This window comes from Drosophila mojavensis, unplaced genomic scaffold (genome assembly GCF_018153725.1).
Source record: "Drosophila mojavensis isolate 15081-1352.22 unplaced genomic scaffold, ASM1815372v1 contig_136, whole genome shotgun sequence".
Taxonomy (NCBI): Eukaryota; Metazoa; Arthropoda; class Insecta; order Diptera; family Drosophilidae; genus Drosophila; species Drosophila mojavensis.
The window spans coordinates 3067881-3085881 of NW_025318667.1; the positions used below are offsets into that span (position 1 = coordinate 3067881).

The 18001-nt window shown below is 45.1% G+C and overlaps 8 protein-coding genes across 11 annotated transcripts; 3 read left to right on the forward strand and 5 right to left on the reverse strand.

The window, feature by feature from the left end:
• Positions 1–39: 39 nt before the first annotated feature.
• On the reverse strand, positions 40–3462 carry LOC6585464. The gene is made up of 7 exons (XM_002011056.4): positions 2605–3462; positions 2430–2533; positions 2299–2370; positions 1554–2193; positions 1127–1478; positions 847–1054; positions 40–785 (listed from the first exon to the last, which is right to left on the reverse strand). Exons 1-7 carry the CDS (start codon positions 2747–2749, stop codon positions 588–590), a joined length of 1719 nt encoding a protein of 572 aa, XP_002011092.3. The 5' UTR covers positions 2750–3462; the 3' UTR covers positions 40–587.
• A 90-nt stretch (positions 3463–3552) lies between these two features.
• LOC6585463 (RING finger protein 121) lies at positions 3553–5748 on the reverse strand. Of its 2 annotated transcripts, XM_044008920.1 has the most exons (7): positions 5702–5718; positions 5506–5650; positions 5401–5435; positions 4999–5295; positions 4676–4904; positions 4375–4610; positions 3553–4313 (listed from the first exon to the last, which is right to left on the reverse strand). In XM_044008920.1, exons 2-7 carry the CDS (start codon positions 5551–5553, stop codon positions 4193–4195), a joined length of 966 nt encoding a protein of 321 aa, XP_043864855.1. In that variant the 5' UTR covers positions 5554–5650; positions 5702–5718; the 3' UTR covers positions 3553–4192. The 2 variants fall into 2 exon arrangements, with proteins under 2 accessions (XP_043864855.1, XP_032588644.1); XM_032732753.2 differs by having other exon boundaries at positions 5506–5748.
• A 236-nt stretch (positions 5749–5984) lies between these two features.
• LOC6585462 lies at positions 5985–7992 on the forward strand. The gene is made up of 3 exons (XM_002011054.4): positions 5985–6213; positions 6271–6373; positions 6433–7992. Exons 1-3 carry the CDS (start codon positions 6077–6079, stop codon positions 7279–7281), a joined length of 1089 nt encoding a protein of 362 aa, XP_002011090.1. The 5' UTR covers positions 5985–6076; the 3' UTR covers positions 7282–7992.
• Positions 7830–8812, reverse strand: LOC6585461. Its single transcript, XM_002011053.4, has one exon. The coding sequence runs from the start codon at positions 8733–8735 to the stop codon at positions 7989–7991; it is 747 nt and encodes a 248-aa protein (XP_002011089.1). The 5' UTR covers positions 8736–8812; the 3' UTR covers positions 7830–7988.
• A 57-nt stretch (positions 8813–8869) lies between these two features.
• Positions 8870–11013, reverse strand: LOC6585460 (oxidoreductase OpS5). Its single transcript, XM_002011052.4, has 3 exons — positions 10930–11013; positions 10021–10869; positions 8870–9957 (listed from the first exon to the last, which is right to left on the reverse strand). The coding sequence occupies exons 1-3, from the start codon at positions 11000–11002 to the stop codon at positions 8963–8965; spliced, it is 1917 nt and encodes a 638-aa protein (XP_002011088.1). The 5' UTR covers positions 11003–11013; the 3' UTR covers positions 8870–8962.
• An 831-nt stretch (positions 11014–11844) lies between these two features.
• LOC6585459 (putative sulfiredoxin) lies at positions 11845–13453 on the forward strand. 3 transcript variants are annotated; one of them, XR_006357242.1, is made up of 4 exons: positions 11848–12253; positions 12352–12527; positions 12588–12978; positions 13048–13453. XR_006357242.1 is itself a non-coding variant. In XM_002011051.4 (3 exons), the coding sequence occupies exons 1-3, from the start codon at positions 12157–12159 to the stop codon at positions 12798–12800; spliced, it is 483 nt and encodes a 160-aa protein (XP_002011087.2). In that variant the 5' UTR covers positions 11845–12156; the 3' UTR covers positions 12801–13453. The 3 variants fall into 3 exon arrangements, 2 of the variants coding, with proteins under 2 accessions (XP_002011087.2, XP_015016398.1); XM_002011051.4 differs by having other exon boundaries at positions 11845–12253; positions 12355–12527; positions 12588–13453; XM_015160912.3 differs by having other exon boundaries at positions 12588–13453.
• Positions 13367–15548, reverse strand: LOC6585458 (actin-related protein 8). The gene is made up of 2 exons (XM_002011050.4): positions 15439–15548; positions 13367–15367 (listed from the first exon to the last, which is right to left on the reverse strand). The coding sequence occupies exons 1-2, from the start codon at positions 15441–15443 to the stop codon at positions 13525–13527; spliced, it is 1848 nt and encodes a 615-aa protein (XP_002011086.1). The 5' UTR covers positions 15444–15548; the 3' UTR covers positions 13367–13524.
• Positions 15549–16005: 457 nt separating this feature from the next.
• LOC6585457 (zinc finger protein 622) lies at positions 16006–17836 on the forward strand. The gene is made up of 3 exons (XM_002011049.4): positions 16006–16640; positions 16698–17060; positions 17203–17836. Exons 1-3 carry the CDS (start codon positions 16152–16154, stop codon positions 17551–17553), a joined length of 1203 nt encoding a protein of 400 aa, XP_002011085.1. The 5' UTR covers positions 16006–16151; the 3' UTR covers positions 17554–17836.
• The last annotated feature ends 165 nt before the right edge of the window (positions 17837–18001 follow it).

Here is an 18001-nt window from a genome sequence, read left to right on the forward strand (position 1 = left end):
CCTGTTCCTAAACCTAAAAGTAATGTTTAACTAGTTTGAATTTGTTTTTCACATACTTTCTCTTAGCTCATTTCTGTTTCGACTGTACTTACAATTTATAAGAAACTTACAATTTATAAGCCGCTGTCAAATGTTTCTTTTTCTATATATTGAAATATATATTTTTTAAATAATATTCGAAAATATTGTTTTTTATTACATTATAATATTCCTAAAAACTTTAAATTCGAAGCATAAAGTTTACACTGGCCTTATAAAGTCTACAGACTTTTCCGTTCACCATTGTGAACTATAATTAATTGAATGTATTGAGTTGTCAGTTAAAATAAATATTTTGAGGTTATGACGCAGACTTTCACAGATTGGGTACATTATAAATGCGTTTATAAGCACTAGATTTAAGTCAAATTTATAATTTATATAATTAAAATTGCAATTCAGCAGAGAAAGTGCCAAAAGCAATTGGCTAGGGTAAGTTTATAGATTAAGCATCGCATGCCATGTAGTATACGTAAGGTGAAAGAGAAAGAGAGAGAGAGAGAGATAGAGAAAGAGAAAGAGGTTTCCAAAACTTCAGTTAACCATCACTATGATGGAGGTGCATCGGCCAACAGATTATTGCCATCGGCAGTCGCTGGACGACTTTCGCAGCTGTCCTCGCCGCTGCTAGTGGTAGAGGCGCCCTCCTCAGGCGACACTTTGGCCGCCTCATCGGCCTCCTGCTGATTGTCCTGGGCATTGGCGCTGGCCTGCTCAGACTCCTCGACATCACCACCCTTTTTGTTCTGCAAGGATAGATATGAAGTAGCTATATATAGAGTTATATGTATTGGAGTAGTGCATCACCTTCTTGCGCTTCTTGGGCTTCTCGGCCTTGACCGCATGCAGCTCGGCCTCCTCCTGCTGTGCGGATTTGTAGGTGGGCGGAAAGAATTTGGCTGCCTCCTTGTGGCCCACCACGGAATTGGGACTGACATAGCTAGGTCCATATTCCATGAGCAACGGAATTGTTGGACCCGGCACCTTGTTCACTTTCAGCACAATTTTATCGGTGCTGGAATCCAATTAGAAAAGCAAGAAATCTTTTGATATTGATGTAGAATCTTTGTAGAAGCTCTCTACTTACGGCACATAGGGCTTGGCATTGTACTTCTCCACGGAGTTGGCAATGAAAACGGCCGTCTCTGGATTATCGCTGGAGAAGAAGCCATAGAGTGGCACATCCTCTTTACAGGCTTCCACCAGATTGATCAAGTCCTTCTTCTTGTACGCATCGTAGGTCATGATAATGTGCGGAGGTTCTGGCACTGGGTCGGGGGGTAAAAATGTTGCGGTCTGTGCCCGGAAATACGTATAGATGAGGGCTGCATGCGTCCTCTGGTCACAGGGCACCCAGATCGGTGGGATTTTGATGGTCTTGAATTGAATAGCATCCTCTGGATTCTGCTCCTCCGGGTTATCTTCTGGGCTCGCTTCCACTGGAAACGTAAAGCCCGTTCAATATGGGAAAATCACAATTGATAAATATCCAAATCGATTTTCTATTCAGTTACCTTCAACTTTGACCTGTACCGTTATTTCGAGATCTGTTATCAGAGGAGGTAGAACGGTCTCCTCCTCGTTGAATTCATCGGGTGGCTTGATGATGTTCTTGGTCAGCTCGTTGGCATACTGCTGCAGTACACTGGGTGGCGTGCCAAGATTTTCCTCCACCTTCCAGAAGCACATCAGCAGCTCCTTGTCGTACAAGTGTTGGATAACTTCCTGAGGCAATGGATTCTCGGCCGCAAAGTTGACGGTGTTGAAATCACTTTGGGTGATTGTAAAGACTTTGCGGTCCTTGCATTGGATCTTCAGTGGATCTGCCGGCTCAGAGAGCTTCTTGAACATATCGCGATTCACTTGTGGACCAAATACCGTTATGCCAATATCTGGCAAATTCTCCATAATCGTATCGGTTACATATCTCAAGTACTCGATGCGCTTCCTTCGGCACTCCTCCTCTTCGATCTTGGCCGCTTGCTCGAGCGCCTCGTTACGAATGCGCAACTGTTCGAGCTCAATCGGCTGCAGCTCGATTATTTCGTAGGTCTGATGGGGCTCTCGAGCGATGACCGCCTCCAGCTCACGTGTGATCATGGACACCAGCTTGGGCACATCGGTGCCGAACATGATGTTAATCGCCTTTCCATTCTAATTGAGCACAAGGGAAAGGTGAGAGCATGTTGAGATGGCGCCCAAGTCGGGGTCTGTCACTCATTTGAAAGACCGAATTATTATTTTCACTGTCGTACTTACGGCAACAAACATCCAGGTTGGTTCGCTTTTCTTGTTAAACCGCTGCAGATACGAAATTGAGCCCGCTTTGCACTATTTTCATTGAGATTTGGATATTATTTGCGAACATAACCTCCAAATATGGGACTTACAATAGCCAGCTGCAAATTATCGCCACCCAGCTCCAGTTTGATCTTACGCAGACTTCCCACCATGCCCAAGCATGGACCACACCACTCCGAATATATATCGAGCACTAGAAATCGAGAATGCTTATGTTGGTTTTCTGTTTAGGCAACTTCTTCTTTGTCTACTCTTCCATATTACCCAGCAATCCGGGTCGCTGCAAAAACTTTTCAAACTCCTCATCGCTGCTGATGTCCGCCTGCAGCTGCTGAACTCCGCCTTTCTTTGCCATTTCATGCAAAATGATTCGCATAATTGGCTCGAGCGTGCAATTTTCCATTGCCATCCGACTACATATTCCATACTAGCGCATAATTTATTGATTAAACTTCGCTTCAGGAGGCGGCATTGGCCTTTGCGGGCGGGACGGGGCGTAACCAAGTTGGGAATAAACAAGGTTTACAAAAACCAAAGGGTTTCGTGACAGGGACCAACAGATCTTAAGTGTCTTTTGAGTCTACTAGAACCTGCTATAGATATACTATATATCACTTCTGTAAATGTATAGAACGAAAACCTACGTAAGCTATGAAAGGCAAAGATAATTATTATATTATATTAATATTATTTTTGGAAAGCTCAAGGATTTGCAAAGTAGAAAGAACATTTTACAGGGTATGTGTCAACAAAATGTATGAAACCTCAGGTTTAAACAAAGCTAAATAATTTGTAAAAGAAGAACATATTCTATTTTAAAGGGTATTGCCAATTTAAATACCTTTAAGAAACCTTTATAAACATGGCTGCCCTATATATCTTAGATCTTTCGCAAAGCTTAAGGTTTTGCCCATTAAAACATAGGAAAAATCTAGAAATACCTTTATTATAGGTATAGCAAAACCTTCCGCCTTCTATAGAGCCATAGATTTGAAGAGAACTTGAATATTCTCTTCTTTCTTCTTAAAGGGTATATGTTTAGTGATCATTACCAAAGTACTATAACAAGCTTATAATGCATACAAGGGGTCTTCATTTCCTTTTCTGACCATAAGGCTCCGCATAAAATCAATAAAAACCAGTTTTATGGGGTTGTTGTACATCTCTCAACATTTCATTCGTTTAGCCCAAATCTAAAGGCAAAGTAAATGATTTTTCTTAGAATCCACTCAATGTTTCCATTACTTTAATATAGATCATTAAATTCAATATCCAGTGCAAAATACGCATAATACGTCGACGTAATACAAACATACACACCACACACAACATATATATTTATATATATATATACAGATATATATGCCTATATATGCTCATATAGATACATGTTGCCCAAGTATATCTACATATATATTTACATATGTAACCATATATACATATATACATATATATGTATTTATCTCTAAAATACCAGTTAATCGTTATACAGCTTAAAATAATGAATAATGGAAATATATGTATATGTAGATAGATGCATCGCTCTCTGCTTCAACTGTGGGCCCTAACGTGACGTTAACTGAAATTGAAACTGAGGATGTGCAACAAAAAACTCTATTTGGGAGGACAACGAACCAAGCCTCGAAAGGAGTTGAAGGAAGCCATAGATGGATTTAGCTGTACGCCTCATTTGAATGATTTTTAGAATATTTTCTCTTTTTTTATATAGCTTTGGAATAGTTGGTCTTGTTGGTGCTTGGTTGGTTGGTTGTTTTGGTTAGTGTAAAGCACATTGGGTGTTAGGCAATCGATGTGCTGGACTAGTCGCCATTGGACAGTTAGATTTGTTCGCCTATTCAAGGCCCAGCATCCAATTGATGCCCTGTACTATGAAGAATATGAGCGGCTGCCATGCGACCAGCCATCGAATCCAATCCAGTAGCCTGCCATAGAGTACATGAGGTTTCTCCCAACTGCAATGGACACAAAATCATAAGTAAAGTCATAAAATAGAAAACTTTATGTGCCACCTACGGATTGCGAAACATTTTCTGTAAATCGACCTTCTCCTTGCAGTAGGGACACGTCTGCTTCTTGCCCACAATGCACCAGCCTCGTATGCAGAACTCGTGGAACACATGATTGCACGACAGCTTGTAGGTGTTCTCGATGACGCCCTCTTCCTTTTCAGAGACCAGCAACTGATTGCCACACACGGCGCACACATTGTTGTCCAGATGTCGTGTGGGCATGCCCTGCGGCGTGTAGTACTGCAATACAAATGGAAACATATATAAATATACATATCTAAGATGAGTAGTCGGACTCGACTTACACCTATGGCTGCTGCCATTTTGTCTGAACATATCTCGGATATATCGCGACCCAGTACGCCAATATAGAGGCCATAGAAACAGAACATGAGACCCACATCCATCCAGGTATTGGGCGGCTGTGAAAATATATAGTTCATGCCAAAAAAGGCGGCCATTATGACCAGATAGCCAATGATGCCGAGGCCATAGCTTAATTTGTAAATAAAGTAAAACCACTTATAAACGAGCCTGTGAATGCAAACAAAATGAATATATGTATATGAGCTTCAGCTAATACAAAAATCAATGAAATTCGCTATCTCTCTCTCACTCTCTCGCTCACCTGGGCGTTGTGCCCTGTATGGGTTTTGTTGTGGCCCGGCGCATGACTAGCGCCGTAATGCACGTGAATATCAGCCAGATGATAATGAATCGTACCCAGAGGAAGGTGCACGAGATAACTAGCGGGATTAGCCACATGGCCAGCAGTGTGACAAATGCATAGGATCTGTAGTGACGCTTCTTCCATTCGACCAATATGATTTGGGCAATGACTAACGTCATAAACAATATGATAACCATTTCTGAGTGCATGGCATCATGGCCCTTGTGTTTCTCAACCATCAACTGGTGCTCGGCCCTACAAGGAAAAGAACCCACACAAATAATTCAAGTTTAGCTAAGTGTACCTTGAACTACGCTATCAAATATCTAGTTATCAGTAAATGTAGGTGTGTCGGCTTACCGCATTCGCTCCTCCGGCGTCATTTCATCCAGGGACTGTAAGAATTACACATTTATTGGCATAGCTTCAATCTAGATGATAAGTTATTGGAGGTGCTCCACTTACCTTGTTGAGGTCCACTGGGGCATGGAGATCCATGTGCTGCTGATGCATATTGGCGCTGTGTGCCGGCGCGTACAAACCTTGGCGACGTCTGCGTCTCTGTGGAATTTTGTCTTCAGTTTGTTCCTTGTGCCCACTTACAATTTACCTAAGTAATATATAGTCTAAATAGAAAACAAATAATGCGAGGCAATATTACATATTGTCCCTGTTTGCCATTTAAGCGGCGTTGCCACTTGCCACCGACCGACCGCCTAGGGGCGCTGCCATTTGTCAAGGGCGCCAGCGATTAACTGCAATCATCTAATCATCATCGATGTCTTCAACTTACACAAAGACACATATTTCTCCATAGAAACGCAAATTTGCCAAATATAGTCAACTGTCAATCGCTAATAAAATTTGTATATCTGACAACTGTAACGTCTACAGCAGGCGTTGCCACGTAAACGCACTAGCCGAAGCTCTCTCAGCTGATTTGTTCTGACTATCGATAACTGGCAATTCTGACATTTGACAGGACAGCGGCAATTGTTTATAAACTAAAACATAAAGCTAAGCGAGCGTAAACAGTATGCAAAAAGAACACTGGGGCGCCATTGAGGAGGAGTGCGGGACATTTGCGTTAGACAAATATGTGCCCACGACGGCCAAAAAGCCGAAACTGGATGAGCTACGGCAGCGCGGGGATTTGATGACCATGGATAAGCAGTGAGTACAGTGAAGTCCGCCGACTAGTAACACAGCGTAATGGATATTTTTGTATAGAGATCAAATTGAGCTAAAAAGCTCACTGGTCACGCAAACCATCGAGGTTATGAAACAAACGGAAGTGCTGCAATCCCTCATCGACACCTACTCGAACAAAAACGTAAGCCAATTTGAATATTTGAATATGCACATATTAATCTTGGTGTTTGCCGTATTAAGGGAACCTCCAACTATCTGCTAAATCCCTGCCAAATGATACCCGAAGTGGACTTTCCGCCAGAGAACGCCGCCGACTTAGTCAGCGAGCAAAAGTTCCAGAAACCCATCTGGTTCATACCTACTGTGGATACCGCATTCTCTCGAGGCGATCCACAACCATATCCAGAGATCTCCACCAACACCTGCCGGCATGCGATGCGTAAAGTTATGTGCGGCCTGCTCCGGCTGGCGGGTTTCACGGACTGCTCTGAATCGGCGGTTATACTGCTGACAGATGCGGCCGAGGAATTCATGCGCAGCTTTATCATAGAGTATCGTGACTTCTACGACATCGATGACAAACTGGAGAAGTCAACGGATCTGCAGCTGCTGCCGCTCGAGCGGGCCTACTTCAGCATGACGGGCACCTCGCTCACCCAGGTGCACAACTACTACAAACATAAGGTGATATCGCGCAATCGCGCTGAGATCAACGAATTCACCAGCGTGTTGCATGATTACGACAAGCTGATGAAGGAGAGCCAGAGCAGCATGCAGAAACAGCAACAACAGCAGCACAACCAACACGATTTCAATGGGCACGACTTTCTTAACATACTCGAAATGCAGCCAGGCGAAGATGGCGGCAGCAGCGCGACTGGTAGCAACAGCATGGGCAACATTGTTGGCGAAATGCTGCAAGAGCTCGGCGGCAGCACCAACTCTAGCATCTCGCTGAGCAACGTGAGCAGCGGCCAACAACAGATGCTAAACAGCAACGCCTTATACGGCCTGCTTGAAGGCCAAATGAACAACAACAGCAACACGATGGCCAGCACAACGAACTATCAAAACAACTTTGATACCTAAAACAGCATTACATGATGCTATTGGCTTAATTCGGAACAGTTAGGATCAGAAGAGTGCCATACAGCATGGTTGCAGCATGAAAGTTCCACTAGCATCCTTTATAATTAGCCTCAAAGTGCCGAAATTTAAATACCCTATATATATATTTCTACACTTAATGTTTTCTTAGATAGAAAAATACTTAAATAACATGTCCAATCGATTTTGGTATATATATCTATATATAGAGAGAGAGCAGCATGTAAATGTTTGTAATTGAATTTAGTTAGAATCTTTTTAAATGGAAATAACTAGCTTGTAATACAGCTTAATAACCGTACATAATTAAATATATATTTATATCTAGAGAGATTTTCTAAACTGAGGAATAATAGTAGATAATCCCTATATAAAAAACAAGAGCGTTGTGAAAAGTTAAGGAAAGGAAACTCAGGAATATGAAATGTTAACAAATAAACAATAAAATACATGAGTTATAAAAGCTCATGTATGGCGAGTTTTTAATTTTTAGCAATTTTAACTAACTAATCGCTTTTTGTACTTTAAAATGTAAATGAATTGTGAATATAGATTTATTATTCTATCTAAATTGTTCCATTTTATGATGAAATAAGGAATCACAATCATGGCTCATTGGAGCATTGCAGCAGGAGGGATATCTAGTATTCTTAATAAAAACTTAACAGTAATTAACAATTTTATTAGAGCTAAGATTTTTTCTGTTTATTGCGGCATCTTTGGCTAATCTTTGTCTCGTTCCAGTTGTTCTTGCGTCGCTGTTTGGTGAACTCGTTTGTGGGCTCAATCGCCTGCAGCTTGCGGCCCAGAGCATCAGTAGCTTTGTACTCAAGGAATTTATCTTTGCGTGACTTGCGTGGCGCCCAGCTTTTCATATCCCGGCCGCTAAGTATTGAGTCGCCATCGACGACGATGGCAGCAAGAGCGGCGTCTGTGTTCGCTTGCTCTTCGTCGACGTCCAGCAGGCGCCTCTTTATGGTGGGCCTCTTCTGTGGACCAGGTTTCGGCTCTATGTCATCAGCAACATAGCAATCGGCGTTGGACAGCAGTTTGACCTGACTGAACCAACCATTCTCCTTCTCCTCCTCCGATCCGCTGGCTGGCTGATCAGTCTTCTCACAGTATTCGACTTGATTTTGTATAATCGCACTCAGTTTGCCCCACAGATGTGTTTGCATTTCCTTACTGATTTGCAGATCACTAACGGGAGCTGCATCTTCATCTGCCAGATAGCGCTCGCTTTTGGGCAAAGTTTTTTTTGGAGCCGCAACTGCCGGCGCTTCACCTGAACTTTCTACAGTTAGTTCCTTCTTATACATATCATTTCTGAGCAGTGTGTGATCAGTAGCCTCCGCAAACAAACGTAGCTTCGCATAGTCCTCGTCCTCTGAATCCGTTTCAATAGCGTTTTTATTGCCTTTTCGTAGGTAAGACATTTTATGCTTAGGAAGCCGGTACAAAATTTGTTCTACAAACTCTGTTTGTTTACATGCTTTGTCTATCGATAGTCGATAGCTAAACAGCACGTGCTGAACGATGCACAATGTGAGACAAAACTGTACAGCACTGGTTAACGACATGAGCAACGGCATAACGGTTTATTGTGACGGGTAAATATATATTTTAAATGTAATATTCATAAGGTTAAGGTATATTTAGTTTATTACGCCACCGAGCTACAGAGTCCGCAATTGCTAACGGGACACATTTTCATTTCGACATCTTCGCCAACGCGCAAAACAGCTGCCATGCCGCTCTCCGAATGCGGCGAAATGTGACAATGGAATATCCAATAGCCCGGACTGTCCGTGTTGAAGTGGATGATGGTATAGCCGAAGGCTGGCACCTGCACTGAATCCTTCAGCGGAGCGCCACGGCCGCGACGTGGCAACGGTGTACGCCGGTCGATCTCTTCTATCTGGCCAATGCGCTGCTCACCGAGCACACCCATCCCGACCACCCGGAATGTGTAGCCATGCAGATGAATGGGATGTGCCGTATTTGATTTACTCGAAATGACAAACTCCACATTCTTGTTGGCCGGCACTTGGATAACGTTGGAGCACTTGCAATGGCGACTCTTGCAATTGAAGCCAAGCGCCGCCTGCTGCGAGCTATTGCAGAAGAACTGCCCAATGCCCAGGTTGCGCGTCTGCAGCAGCGACATCTTCGGCATGGTGAAGGTGATGTCGTCCATCTGGAAGCGGAAGCCCTCGCCGCGCAGCTCAAACGCATTCATGCTGGTGTAATAGGTGAGCGCTGGACTGAGCGGCGGCTGCACATGCTGCGCATTTAGGGTAACCAGCGATATGCTCTGCGCACTATTGCCGCCCGCATCGTCGCCCAGCTCGTTGAGCATGATGCCCGGCGCATCGTAGGCATAGCTCAGTGTGCTGGTGTCCAGGGCTTGGGTATTGGCATTCTGGTAGTGCAGCACCGCCTCCTGATGCAACTGGTTCATGGCACAGAAGGTATAGCCCTTGACCCGTATCCAATAATTCGCTATTTCCTGATTGGCATGCAGGACAAAATCAAAACGTTCCGCCCCATGGAACATAATCTTCTGCACCTCAACGGGCTCAATGTCGTTGCCATCGCTCGCAATCACCACCAAATCGTGATTGTCGATGGACAGGCTAACTGGGCAATTGGATACGCCTGCAAAGCGATAATAATTAATATTTAAATAACTACTACGACAACTACTACTCAACCACTTACCATTGAAAATGACACGAAAACGATAGCGACCGCCACGGATAACTCCAAACGTAGCATAGAGCGTGGGCTTTACCTTGCTATTCTTCTTCATGTTGCGTCCCCGTCCGTTGATGAGGATATTCTCGGCGACGCTCTCGTCGAAGTTATGCACCCAGTCCTGTATCATGATCACATGCTCGGACTGATCGAAGTCATAGAGATGGGCATGGGGATTCAGCTTGGGCGGCAGCCGCACAATCAACGGACCGGCAAGCCCAAAGGCGCGCTGGTGTTCGGTGTGGCTGTGCCACCAATTGGTGCCGCCATGGTCTACCTCGAAGCGATAGCGAAACGCCTGGCCCGCCTCAATGGGGTACTGAGTGACGTGGGGCACGCCGTCCATGTGCGGCGTGGAGCGCTGATGGATGCCATGCCAATGTATGGTCGTCGTCTCGTGCATACTGTTGATGACGTCCGCCACGATGGTGTCACCGTAGCACACTTCAATGGAACTGCCCGGCAGCTTGCCATTGACCACCATGATCTGGGATTCGAGACCGTCGGCGTATTTGCAATCATCGTTGTGCTCCAGCTCCGCCAGCTTAAAGCTATCGATATAGTCCTTGCCATTCAGCTTGAAGCGGTACTTGGATTGGAGATAGCGCTTGCATGAATCGGCCATCGTGTCATCGTAGTGCACCACCATATAGTAGTAGCAGGTCATGGGCTGTTGCTCGACGCATTCGCGCTTGCACGGATGCTTCTGATCCTTGTCTGCGTAACGCCATTGTGATGATTCGCTAGACGAGAGCTGTGGATAGAGCTGCTTGATGCGCTCATAGTTGCTGACAATACGCTTGCCATCGGCATCTGCAAATAAACAGTCGACAGTAATCGATCGACATTCAATTTGAAAATATCCTCAATCACCTTGAATGCCATCGATTTGCACGATAATCAGGCTACTTATCAACACAATCGTCTTAACTAAACTAATTTGCATAATGTGTGAAGAAAAACAAAAAAAAACAATGAAAAATATTTATAGCGCTGTGTTACTGAAAATATCCTGCGACAATAGCAGCAAATGCCAAAACATAACTGTTGATTCATTTCCGCCATCAGTTACCTTTTGTAAGAGGTAGCAAAATCAACAGTGCGCGATATTCAAGAAATTACTTAGAATTCGCTTGTCGCAGCCTTGTCGTACAACTCGTAATGCTTAATTGAAGATCGTTCACATTGTCAGCTGATACAGATAGAGATTCGATAGAGTGCAGACAAAATTCTAATTTCGCTGTCTTGGCTCTGGGCTGTCTACATGACTAAGCGCACCCCTAACAGCCGTTTCAATGTCACGGGTAAAACCCATTAAATATTCTTGTATTCGTGTGTATATAGTATGTGCAGTTCTGTTTGTTTCCTTGGCCCATTTATTGTGCGAAATTCGATAAATGGCCTTGGACAATTTGCATGCCATGTTCTAGATCATTTCATTTGAATTCGAATTTAAATTTGAGTTCTGCGCGCAATGTTGTACAACGAACGATCATCGTGCTGACCAGTGTTGTAAGCAAAGCTTATTATTATTTTGAATAATTGTGAGCAGAAACTATTGATATTTGTATGCAGATATTGATAATTGTGGACCCACCTCCAAGCAAGCATTGTTTATATATTCATCTTTATCTATTGATTGGCAGCCGTGTGGTAAAAACAACGTTTATTTGTATGCCAGAGATTGCAAATGCTCAGTTTACGGATGATAATCAAAATGCCTGACGCGCTCGTCACGCATACACACATGCATATGTACATATCTCTGTATATACATAGATGTGGGGGTATGCAATGCAAACACTCCCAGTCCCAAGAACATTGTACTGAATTAAAAATTCGATTTCATTTACTTTTATCAAGTAGCATTTACGTTTGCCTTTGTTTACGAGTGCTTGCACTTGGGGCAGCGGGCCAACAAGATTCTTGATTATGCAGAAAATAAAATAAAATCGCAGAAAAAAAGAAATTAAAAGAAAAGTGTGACAAACCACACACACGCATACAAAGAAAAAATACAATACAAAATAAAACAAAACAACTTTAAACGCTCCAGCAGCGAATATTGCATCCAATTTGTTGATTGCAATAGGCGCCTGCATGAACTTCATTAAGCAATTCGCACTGCAGGCGAGTGGACGCATCGCAGCGCCTCCCAGTGGACAAAAATTGTGGGCGACTTCACAACAGCAACAAGGTAAGCTAATTGCGGGGGGTGGCAACGCCAGCAGCAGTAACAGTAGTTCGTTAATTGCAATTGCTTGTATTTCACAACATTGGCCGTGCTGCCAATAGTAGTTATCAAGTCTTCAACCCATTCGGGCAACGGTAAGCATATGGCTAACTTGGATAATTCCGTGCACTCGGCGGGCATCGAGGAGGTGCACAATGTACCCATGAGCGTCATCAAACGGCCGATACCCTCTGTCCTGGACGAGATGAAAGTTCAATCACTCATGGCCACCATCGATGTGCGTAACATACATCAGCAGTAGAAAAAGAAAAGAGCAGTAAAAATTTCTCTTTTGTAGGCGGAAACTGACGCCGATAATGTGCCACCGGTTGACATCTTGTGGATTACAGGTAGCGAAGGCGGCAACTATTACTTCAGCTTTGGCGGCTGCCATCGCTTCGAGGCCCACAAACGACTCAATCGGCAAACCATAAAAGCAAAACTAGTCCGATCCACATTGGGTGATCTTTATCACTACATGGGCTCCAGCGCGCCAAAGTATTTGGCATAGTTTCAATAGTAGTTATTTTTGTTGTCTTTTTTTACTTTTGTTATTTTTTGCTAAAATGTTAACAAGTGTGCCTTTAATAAGCGTGTATATTTCATAATTATATAGATGTGTTTTTCTTAAACGAAAAAAAAAAAACACGTTTATTTCCTTATTTTTATTCTAACTGCCGTTTAGTGCTGTAAGCTGCGCCTAAGAAATCGATAACATTCATTCATCTTGCTAAAGCGATGTCCTTTGATACCTTCAGTGCAGCCGCTTATCGTTACCGTTATATTTTATTTGCTGGAACTGCCATGGACAAGTTCAATTTACTATTGAGTGGAATGAGAGGAATGACTCCCCATTTGGTTTGGCATGCAACAAATGAAGTTTTCAACTTGACACGTTTTTTTTTAGTGGTTTATAAATATTTAATTTTAATTAACTATACATATTCGATACAGAAAATAATCAATTTGTTAATAGCTACATTATGAATCTGCTATGCAAGTACTCCAATCAGACAAGTACGAATGAGTCCATACTTGCCAATCAAGCCGATTGCCAAGTGGATAAAAAGCTCGGGCTGGAATTGTTTCTGAGCTTTGTTTACAATTTTCGAAGCATGGTTCGAAACAATGGGCGCTTAAAAAACTCGTAAAATTTGTTAAATGCATAAATACATAATTTGAACTATACACGTTTGATATAAAAAATACGGTTGATTGCTTCTCAATTCGTAACTCTACCAGAGAAAGGGCGACCTTTCGCGCAGGATGCGCAGGCCGTAGCGTTGCCATTCCGTCTGGGTGATCCAGAGCTCGCGTGCGCTCTCCAGAACCGACATGATGGCGGCACCCTTCCACGCGACCATGCCCACGTCCATGCCCTTGCTGAACACGTTGACCTCGAGGCCGGGCGGAACCTGCTGGCTGATGCGCTGCTCCAGCCAGGCGGCCAGTCCGCGCATCTTGGCGCTGCTGCCCACCAGCAGAATGGCGCCGAACATCTTGCGACGTGTCTCATAGCTGCCACAGCGACCAATCGAGCGGATCACCGCCTGGTCGAGTGACACTATCTGGCCGCCTGCATTGAAGTACCAAGAGTTGCTCGACTTGGGATGCTGCTGCTGGAGCGACTGCTGCTGCTGTTGCTGCTGCTGCTGCTGCGAATTACTATTGCTGCTGACCGTCGTCTCGTCCTGGTCGACCACAATCAACTCCTCGTCGTCGGCAGTGATTGGCAGCTGTGGCGGCTTAGCCGAATTGAGTATGGGCACGGAAGAGTTGCCCATGATGCTCATGTCTCCGGCACGCACGCCGTTGCGTCGTCCCGTCTCGCGCAGGTACTCGGCGTCGCAGCAATCCTCGCAGTCGTACTGCTCCTGCGCCGATTGCTGGGTGTGCACAGCCCGCGTCTTCCCCGTTATGTTCAGAAGCTCAGTGTGGAAGAGCGCCAGGGGCGCCATGATTGCCTCGTCGCCCACTTGGATGGTGTAGCGCACCCACTGGCCGTGCAGCTGGCGCAGCGTGAAGTGCTTCTCCTGCGCCCCGCAGACGTTGGCATTCAGATGACAGAATCGCTCCTTCAGCTCGTCCAGCAGTTGAGCGTCCACGTAGCTTTGCTCCACGCAGCACTCGCGATAGGGGAATCCGCACTTGCGCAACAGCATGAGCAGTACCTGGTCGATGTCGCCACCGCCATAGTTGAGGCGGACGCGTGCGTCAAGCTGGGAGATGCCATCCTCGATGCAGGCAATGGAGGTCTTTTGGGCGCCAATGTCCACCACACAGCCGTAGCCAATGCCTGCACCATAGGTGGCCGCTACGCTATCCTGAACGAGGAAGCAGCGCTGAAAGCCCATCCGCTGCAGCAGCAGCGTCATTGCTTCGCGCAGATGCCTTCGCACATAGACGTCGTTGACGACGAGCACGGCGCTGTGCGTGCACAGGTCTCGCAGTGATATTCCCAGGCATTGCTCCAGCGCGTACGACCAGATGTGCTCCAGGTGGGACAACGTAGACTGCAGGGAGCCGCCCTTTCCGCCATGCACGTTCAGCTCGCCGCGCTGGATGGGGAAGTGAATGTCGTAATTTTCGGCATCGCTAGCGTTCAGGCGGAGGATTTGCTCATCGAAGAGTAGTGGCGCTTCGCTGTGCCAGTTCGCATGCTCCTCGGGCGGCACAGGAGGCGGTACTGGCTCCGCGACGCTGCTACGATTGAAGTGCGCCAGCTGTTGAGGCGGCGTGGCGACACGCAAACGATTGGCCTCATCGACCACGCAGTTCTGCAGCAAACGGGAAACGGCCAGCCGCTGCTCCTCGAACTCCGCCTGAAGCCGGGTTGGGTTGAGGCTGTCCAGCGGCGGCAACAATGGATCATGATACGGGGCAACTCCGTCCTGAGGTACTCGTCTGTAGGCTACCGCATGCAGAATGGTCAGCGGATTGAGGTCGGCAGCGCGTCCAATGCGCAAATGCTGCGACCCCGGATGTATAACAATTATCTTTGGCGCCTCCAACGGCTGGGTAGTTGGTTGCTGTATTTGCGTCGCACGTCCGCTACTTGTGCTGCTTGCCCGCGAACGTCTGCAGCGATTGAAGGTTTTTTTGTTTTATTAGTTTGGCTTCTTTGGCTATAGCTAGCGCGGTATACTTACTGCATTATGTCTTTTGAAGGGCTGGTAAATCGGCTGCGGCAGCCGGTGCGAATATTTCAAGGCTTGCATGGTGCCCACTCTTATCGAATCGCATTGCAACTGTGCGCATGACCAAATGCACCGTTCTCAATTCCCGCGTTATGTTATCGCATATCGATCCAGTTAGCGATAACAAACCGTATATACAAATTTATAGTCACGGCTTTATTTTTTTAAGTTTTACCTTAATGCCCATTATTTAATATTATTGATTATTGGAGGCTCGCTCCATTAAAATGTGATGTTAATTTGACAAAATGCAAATCCAACATGCCACGTTTCTATTGTATGAAAGGGATCGAAAGCACACATACATCTAGTATTGTACCTATTAATATCTGGCCAATGCTTCAAGCAATGCAGCTTAAAAACAGCAATGGATTACTCACAGAATGTTAATAATTAATAATATGTTAGACAATAATTAAAAATTCAGTGAAAACGTCTTGGAGTATCATAGCACACATCTTTAGCTCGCGTGTACTACAGGGTGAATCGTTAGCCGCCACACGTAGACTTTCGTCTATCGTTTATCGTCTATCGTTAACTAAAGAACGTGTTGAGTCTTTTGTTGTTTTCTCAATCATTTATTCATTGCGAAATTCCAAAATCAAATCGGTCAACCTATAAACAAAAATACAAAAAATCTAAAAAGTAAAAAAACGAACGCAACCATGTCACATTTCACATGTATCAACTGCGATGCGCGCTTTGCCAACGCAGAAATACAGAGGGAGCACTACAAAACGGATTGGCACCGCTACAATCTGAAGAGGCGCGTGGCGCAATTGCCGCCCGTCACTGCGGAGGAGTTCCAGCAGCGTGTGCTAAGTGCTCGGAGCGCGACAGAGTCTGCCATCGAGGAACAACAAATGAGCATCTATTGCACCGCCTGTCGCAAACAGTTCGGCAATCAGAAGGCGCACGACAATCACCTCAACAGCAAGAAGCACAAGGAGGCGCTGGTGCGATTAGAGCGGCAGCAGGCAGACTCGGACAGCGTATCAGATGTGTGTATCAAGAGCATTGTGGAGCCGCGTCCGCATCCGGCGTTGGCAGCAGCCGCCGCGGGCAAAGGACGCCTTGCATTCGCGGAACGGGCAATGCAGGTGGATGCGGACGAGGATGACGACGACGACTTTGAGGACATTGAAGAGGAGGAGGTATGTGTCAGCTATGAGTTAAATTAGATGCCATTAAACTCTTGTTGATATTTTTAGGTCGATTCGGATGAGTGGGATAAAATAGCCGAGAATCCACTGACCGAGCGCGACTGCCTCTTCTGTAACCACCAGAGCGAGGATCTGGTGGAGAACCTCAAGCATATGTCGGTCGCACATTCGTTCTTCATTCCCGACACCGAATACTGCACGGACATCGAGGGCCTGCTTTACTATCTTGGCGAGAAGGTGGCCAACTACTTCATTTGCCTGTGGTGCAACGATCGTGGCAAAACTTTCTATTCCCTGGATGCTGTTCGCAAACATATGATCGACAAGGGGCACTGCCAGATGCTGCACGAAGGCGTCGCCTTGGCCGAATATGCCGAATATTATGACTACAGCGCCAGTTATCCAGATCATGTAAGTATCGAACCGAATTGATATCGAACCAAATTGATATCATACGCTCAGTTCAACACTATCGATAAAAAAAAAACGGCTCTGCTATCGTATTTGAAACTGGGGTTATCCTTCTAATTGGATTTTCATTTCTCTCTTGCAGAAAGAGGGCATGGACATTGATGAAGAGGTTGTGCCCGATCTGCTCGACGGCGATGAATATCAATTGGTTTTGCCCTCTGGCGCCGTTATTGGCCATCGGTCGTTGCTGCGTTACTACAAACAGCGCCTGCATCCTACTCGTGCAGTGGCGCTCAAGAAATCGGATCGTAAGCTGCATCGTGTGCTGAGCGAATATCGATCACTGGGTTGGACGCAGACGCAGCAGCAGGCAGCGGCGCGTAAGGCACGCGACATTCATCTAATGAAGCGCGTGCAGTCCAAGTGGCAGATGCAGCTGGGCACCAAGGCCAATAAGCTTCAGAAGCACTATCGCGCCCAGGTGCTAATCTAGGAACGCATAAATGAAGTACAATTTGTGTGGCATAGAATATTTTCTTTTGTTGGTCACGCTTTTTAAACAAAATTGATTTTCATTTGAAATTTACTGCGCAATTGGTCTTCAAATAAAATTACATAATTTAAATTAAAAATTAAATAAAATTTACTTTTGATTTTGTATAAGTAAAATTATTTCGTTATGGTTACATTAAATTTATGCATTTAAAACTAGGTAAAAAAAAAAAAAAAACGTTCTAATTAATCAGAACTCTCTTGCTAACTGTATACGCGATGAGCAATGCGTGTTTGCATGTGTGTGCGTGGGTGGATGTGCGTGTATGAGCGAGACGCCTGCACGGTGAAAGCATGACTTAAATAAACCGATGCGTGTGTGTGTGTGTGTGTGAGTGTTTGTGTAAATTTCAGCTAGCTTTGATGTGTATGTGTGTTTGGATGGATGT